The sequence below is a fragment of the Nestor notabilis genome, unplaced genomic scaffold (assembly GCF_000696875.1).
Source record: "Nestor notabilis isolate BGI_N333 unplaced genomic scaffold, ASM69687v1 scaffold139, whole genome shotgun sequence".
Taxonomy (NCBI): domain Eukaryota; kingdom Metazoa; phylum Chordata; class Aves; order Psittaciformes; family Psittacidae; genus Nestor; species Nestor notabilis.
Window position 1 is genome coordinate 23,446 of NW_009943011.1, and position 6,112 is coordinate 29,557.

At 40.5% G+C, this 6,112-nt stretch overlaps 1 protein-coding gene across 2 annotated transcripts in view; it reads left to right on the forward strand.

The window, feature by feature from the left end:
• Window positions 1–4,474: 4,474 nt before the first annotated feature.
• The window catches only part of ELF1 (E74-like factor 1 (ets domain transcription factor)), a 38,470-nt gene continuing 36,832 nt past the window's right edge, over window positions 4,475–6,112 (forward strand). For both annotated transcript variants that reach the window (XM_010021663.1, XM_010021664.1), the window contains exon 1: window positions 4,475–4,546. In XM_010021663.1, the coding sequence (XP_010019965.1) occupies window positions 4,475–4,546 (72 nt within the window). The remainder of the gene's footprint in view (window positions 4,547–6,112) is intronic.

The following is a 6,112-nucleotide window of genomic DNA, read 5'->3' on the forward strand; positions in this document are numbered from 1 at the left end:
ATCCTAAAGCAGCTAAGCTGGTTCTTAATTTTAAATGTACGAATGTTCTTACTAATTTTACAAGAAAGGAAGTGCAGGATGATTACAGTCATCTTTAGTAGCCCTAAATGGGACTGGATCCAGTAGCTTGATCTTTCAGCTCAGCTGTGATGCTCTCAGTACCAAGACTTGAACCTTCCAAGTTTAAAGCTGAGCTTCTTCAGCAAATCTTTGGGTTTGTGCCTGGCGCTTTGATGCCGGCTCCACCTGCTTCACTGTGGTGGAGCAGTTATTTCTGCTGCTGTTATTTCTGCATTACAGTGCTCAGATGCTAAGGCAAGATGGGTTACACCAGGTCGTCTTGTCAGGAGTTGAAGGAGAAATTGTGAATTTGTTACTTTCTAGTTGGAGCCTAGTCGCAGTATTGCAACTTCACCACTGGGCCCTAAAATGTTGGTTCTGGAGATGTTTCTTACGAGCTTTGTTGAACTGGCTAAACGGGGCTAGGATTAAGTGTAGGGTATATGTGCTGAAGAGTGGTAGGGAAAAACGTTGTGACATCTGGCTGGAAGGAGACCTACAATGTGTATTCTGTGACAGCAGAGTAGCAGTGTACTAAGGGTTAACTTGGCTGAATGTGCTTTTTGACAGCCTGACTGAGGAGGTTGTTTCTAGATGCTGAAATCAGTAAAAGAGGGGAACTTCCAGAGGGATTGGAATAATTTATCTGTATGTTCAGTTTCAAGGATTAAGCAAAATTCAGATGTTTATTCATATGACTTTGTCTTGGTACTGCTTTTTATACTAAAACAGTAAAAATGAAAGTAAAACCTCATTTACTTTGTAGTTCTGAAAATGTGATATAAATTTTATGGTAATATATACTTGGTTCCCTTTCTCCTAGGACTGCTTGTACATAGCCAAGCTTATTGTGCATGTGAATACAATTTATGCATTTTATGCTGTTTGCAAATAACTTATTTTCTACTCACAGATGTACGTAAAATCAGGCAGGGAGATAAGTGGCATTCTATAGTGAAAACAATAGTCTTGTTTGTGTTAGCCTATAGACAGCAGGATCCTGTGATACTTGGAATAATGAAAGCACAGTTTATAAAAATAGATGTTGAGGAAAATATGGCTGGTTTATGATTGTGCTGGCTTTTGTGAAAAGCTGCTCTTGTTTTCTGTATGCCAGAGAACGTTATGTAGGTTAAAGGACAGTACTTTTGCATTATTTTGCCATGCTTTTGTTGCCCAATAGATCATTTGCTATTATTCTGTACCCCTAAAGAAGTAATGAAAAATTCCCTGTAAACAGTAACAGTTTAAGTGCCTAACCTCTATAAGGTTAGATGAAAAAACTCACTAAAGCCTGTTCACTCACTTGTCTTTGACTTTCGTCATAATGTTGTGGTTAGATGTAACTTTTCTTCTAAGAAGTTATCATTTGACTTTTATTTATAGATTCCTTGGTGGTTTTGGGGAGGGGGCGAAGGGGGGAAGGAGCACTCTGCTGTACAGTCCTACATCGCTGCCTCGCCATGGTACAGGATTCCTAAACCAGCTTCGAATGTCTGTTCCTGCAACTGTATCAGATGATTAGGAACTTCATGTTACCAGAAAGGGTGGCTGTTCTAACTAGAGTGTGTGGGTGCCTTTGGGATCAGATGTGTTATGCTGCTGCAGTCGCTTACGTGGTATTAAACCATGATAATTAGTTTCGCACTGAGGGTTTTTTGTTGGTTTGGGCTATTTTTTAATAGCAAGTAATAAAAGATTTCTTTATGGCTTTTATTAAGTTTGCTGGATCTTATGCATGTAGTGTGCATCTTGGTATTGTAGTACCTACTGTAAAATATTAATATCTTACAGAATGATGAATGACTATGGAAAAATATGCCAGTTCCTAATGCATATGGAGAACTTCTAAAACCTGTCTTATGGTGCCTCTACCTCCAGTTTTCCTCATACTTTGTGAGCTTACTAGGTAGCCTGCATCTCCAACACTTCATCTATCCTGATTTTACATGGACACTGTTAATTGTTACTGGCCTTAGAAAGTTACTGGGCTTTGTTCATACATGTGGTTTCAATTAGGGTAACGGAGATGATTATAAGCCCTTGTTGTGTTCCAGCTCTGGTTCTCTCTGGACAATTAGTTTAACCCCTGTTTTAATACAAGTCTCCACTTAGAAGCTGATGAGGTTCTTGTATTTGCCCAGTGATCCTTTGGAGTGAAGTTACTCTTTACTCATTAGAGGCAGTGAATTAAAATGCTATTATTTCATCTTACTTGAAAGTTACAATTTCTTTCTAGGCAGTAACCAAAACAGAAGTTGTACTTAAATATTAATTTCCATACCTGTCCTCTCTTCTGAAAGAACTGGTATGTTCCTGTTGACACAGATTCACCCACTTCAATTATGTCTGCAGGAAATATTAAACTATATATTATATGGCTATGTACTTTCTTTTCAGGCTGGCGTGCAGAATGGTAGGAGTCTGGGATGGGCAAGTTGGTCTTAGTTGCACTGTGCTGGCATGCATGTGTAACTTCTTAATGACATTCTTGTCTTCTGTAAGGCGTGGCCAAATAATTAGATTTAGAGAAGTTACCCACGATTATATGGTTGCAGTGTCAGAGCCCTGCTGAAGTCTGGGGAAAGCCTTCTTAACTAGTCAAGTCATCCTGCAAAATGGGAAGGGCTGGGGTTGAACAGTCATGGTTCCCAAAGCACATCCTTCTCTGTTCATTCATGTAGCTCTTATTAATGCAAATATCCCCTAGTTAGGGTTGTGGCTACTCTTCTGAACCCTTTAACAGCTAATTAAATCGTGCTTTGGAAGTTGGGGAGGTTCTCCTGTTTGCATAATCTTGGGTTTCCTGATTTCTTGGAAGGGTAGGATCTAGTGACTTAAATACTCTGCCATCACTACTTAGGAATTCAGGAATACCACAACCTATATGGGAAAAACAGCTGTTACGTTTCCTAGAGTGAGGGAGTATGAGCCTGTGACATGATCCTCCCTAATTAAATTGCTTTGCACTGGGGAGAGGAAGATGCTCTTCTTTTTTTTGCATTTCAGCCTACTGCAAAACCAAGGTGAAGTTAAGCCTTTTGTACAAAGGCAAATGGTCATCATCACCAGGGGCACTGAAATCACCCAGAAGCCTTCCAGGGGGTCTCAGTGTGGATCGGTGCATGTTAGACCTCTGCCCCTTATTCTTCTGTCACAACAACCCTTAATCAGAGGCAGTTTAAAGAAGTTTGATCTAAACACTAGGCACCGCACATTTTGGTTCCTTAAAAACATACGGATTTAAATTCCTAGGCACCAACATCCCTTAGGTTCTCAGTTTTAGACACCTGTTTCTGTTACTGTTAGGTTATGTTCTGAGCTTGCCTTTTTCCCCAGCAGTGACAGGCACACCTCTTTGTAAGCTCATATTAGCCAGGTTTATGTTTGGCACTCATGAGGAAATGAAAATGTGGGAGCTGTGGTCTCCTACTCCTCCAGTGACGCTGTTTACATTCCGTAGTTTGGGGTAGGTTTTTTCTTTGCTATTGTACTGTGCAGTTTTTTGCCTGTTCTAATTTGCCATGACGTGGTCAGTGCTGTTTCCTTCCGGCTGCTTGTGAGCCTGTGGTAGAGATAAGGATACGTTTACAGTGCATTTTTAACAAGAAACTGAAGATCTGCTTCACGAAGGAACTCGGGGACTCTCTGGATTGTACAAAGAATTTATTTACTGGCTTCATCTGTTTGGCACTGTGGGAATCAAGAGGTAGAGCGTTTTACTTGCAAAATAACAACTTGGCTAAATTTGAACTGTGTGTGAAGACGAAAGGTGATACACTTCAGAGATCCTACAGCTGAGTAGGTCAGTCTGGGTTTTATATTTTTACTGTGAACATAACTTAAAGGTGAGAGTTACTCGTGAATGTGAAAAGTGCATATGTGAATCGAATGAAAAGATGGATTTTCTTCTTGTTTACTTTTGTAACTTTTTCTTAGTCTCGTGCTTTTAATTGAAACACTCAGATGTCTTACTTCCTGAACCAGTTTGAAGGGAATGAAAATTGGCATGTATTAGTAAAAGTAGTATCTCTGATGATACAAAGGTATCTGACTTGCTTGGAGTTAGATAGAACAATTATAGTTCGGAGCAAGCTTTATTGTGACTGCTGCTATTTCACATTGCAAAAGCAATCATTTCTTCATTAAAACTTGATTATTTTTTCCCTCCACAGTGATAAAGGCTATCAGGGCAGGAAGAGCAACTCAGGGAAGGATTTCCCTTGGGTTTGTTTCGCTTTGAGACGAGAAGAACCCGGGAACACCGATGATCTAAGCAACGCAACCACTGATACTCGGTTCATTTTGTGATCCTGCCTTTCTGCCCAGCTGGACCTTGGTGGTGCTCTCTGTTCTTTCACATCTGAGAAGCTTTTTCTTCATATGTGGAGCTGAGACCTGGGAATGCGTTATTATGGCAGCAGTTGTACAGCAGAATGAGCTCGTGTTTGAATTTGCCAGCAACGTTATGGAGGACGAGCAGCAGGTATGGGACAGTGTAAGAAACCACGTTCGTACAAGTTGCTGATAGGAACATTATGAAAACATGAGGAAACAACAAGATGTAGTGTAAAACACTAAAAAGCAAACATTAAGGTCATTGTTGCAGCAGATCTTTGTGCTGTTTCAAAAGCTTCCTGTTGCTTCCTGTAACTTGCATGGGCAGAACAGAAATTAGTTAAAATGTTCTAACTTCTGCAGTCTTGCAAAGACATCCTCTTACAAACTGTTTTTTCTGTATCACCGATTTGTGCCAGTAGAATCCATCTACTTGTGATGCAGAATTCCCCAAATTCTGGTTATTTGACAGTAGTTTTAACTTTCTTGGTGTCCCAGGATAAAATACTGAATAAAAGTCATGCTCCAGATGACTAGAAGGAGCAGTAGGTATTTGTTTACTGCTTTTTACAGATTGGTTTCTAAATCGTATTCCGGTATGCCAGCTATTCAGAAATAAGCTTCAAAGAAACTTAAATGGGTTTCTTTCACACTGCAGGGAGAACATGTCTGTTCTTATCTGAGGAGGTTCTCAGTTAGGTGTCTATTATGGAAACCACATCCTGTGAGTCCTGAGGCTTCAGCAAGGGCCTGCTATTGTAAAAATCAGGCAGCTCCTCACCAGGTGGTGGCTAATAGTAGGGGTTTGCATTTACTAATAAGAAATTAGGTATTTGGCTATTGTGGAGAGACAGCTTGTAAAAGGTTGAGAAGTACCGCTACAAACCATTCCTCTTTTTGTGGATGTGAAAAGCATTGATCCTCCTGTCTTTCAGAAATACTCTTGGAATTACAATCTTGTCTCTGGTTTTATGTATGACCAAATATCTGGTTGGGTCAGTGGCCTGTTTCTGCTGTCAGAGTCATGCGATCACTTTAGTGAACTGAGTGTTGTCTGTCTAAAGTGCTAAGTCAGTTTTGGGTGGAACTTGTAATGTAACTTCCTTCCCTGTATTTTTCCAAAGCTTGTGGCAGCCTGGGGATTTAGGTATGGGAATTGCACAAATATAGCTGAAAATGAGCCTTATTTATTACCGCTGTTTGTTGTTCATTGCTGGCTTTGCTTTACAAGCCGGTGGGAGAGGGGAGAATTGAGATGGGGCTGTTCGTGGAAGGGGTAATGCAGCCAAATGTGGTTTGAACATCTTGAAGTTCCTTCAGATGTTCACCTGAAAAACTTAAAAAATAGTAGAGAGCACTAAAGAGCACTCAACAGGGCAGTAAAACCTCTTTAAACAGGGCTTCCTCCAGCTCCAGAACAAACTCAATCTTGGCGTTTATCTCAAAACCCAAATAAACCATACTCCAGATGAAGCTTAAGGAAAGAAAGCGTCCTGTAGCATACCCTGAAGGTAACGAAATGAAAGATGTGAAAGGCCAAAGGGAGAGGGTGCATAGCAGAAGATCCATCACTGCAAAGAATTGAATGCAAGCTCCTCTTAAATCACTGGGTTAACTTAGTTCAGGTGTCAAAGATGCAGGCAGCCAGTTAGCTGGCTGCATGAAGATAGATCTTAAATAGTCACTTGTTGAAAAGGAGTCCTTCATAGGGACA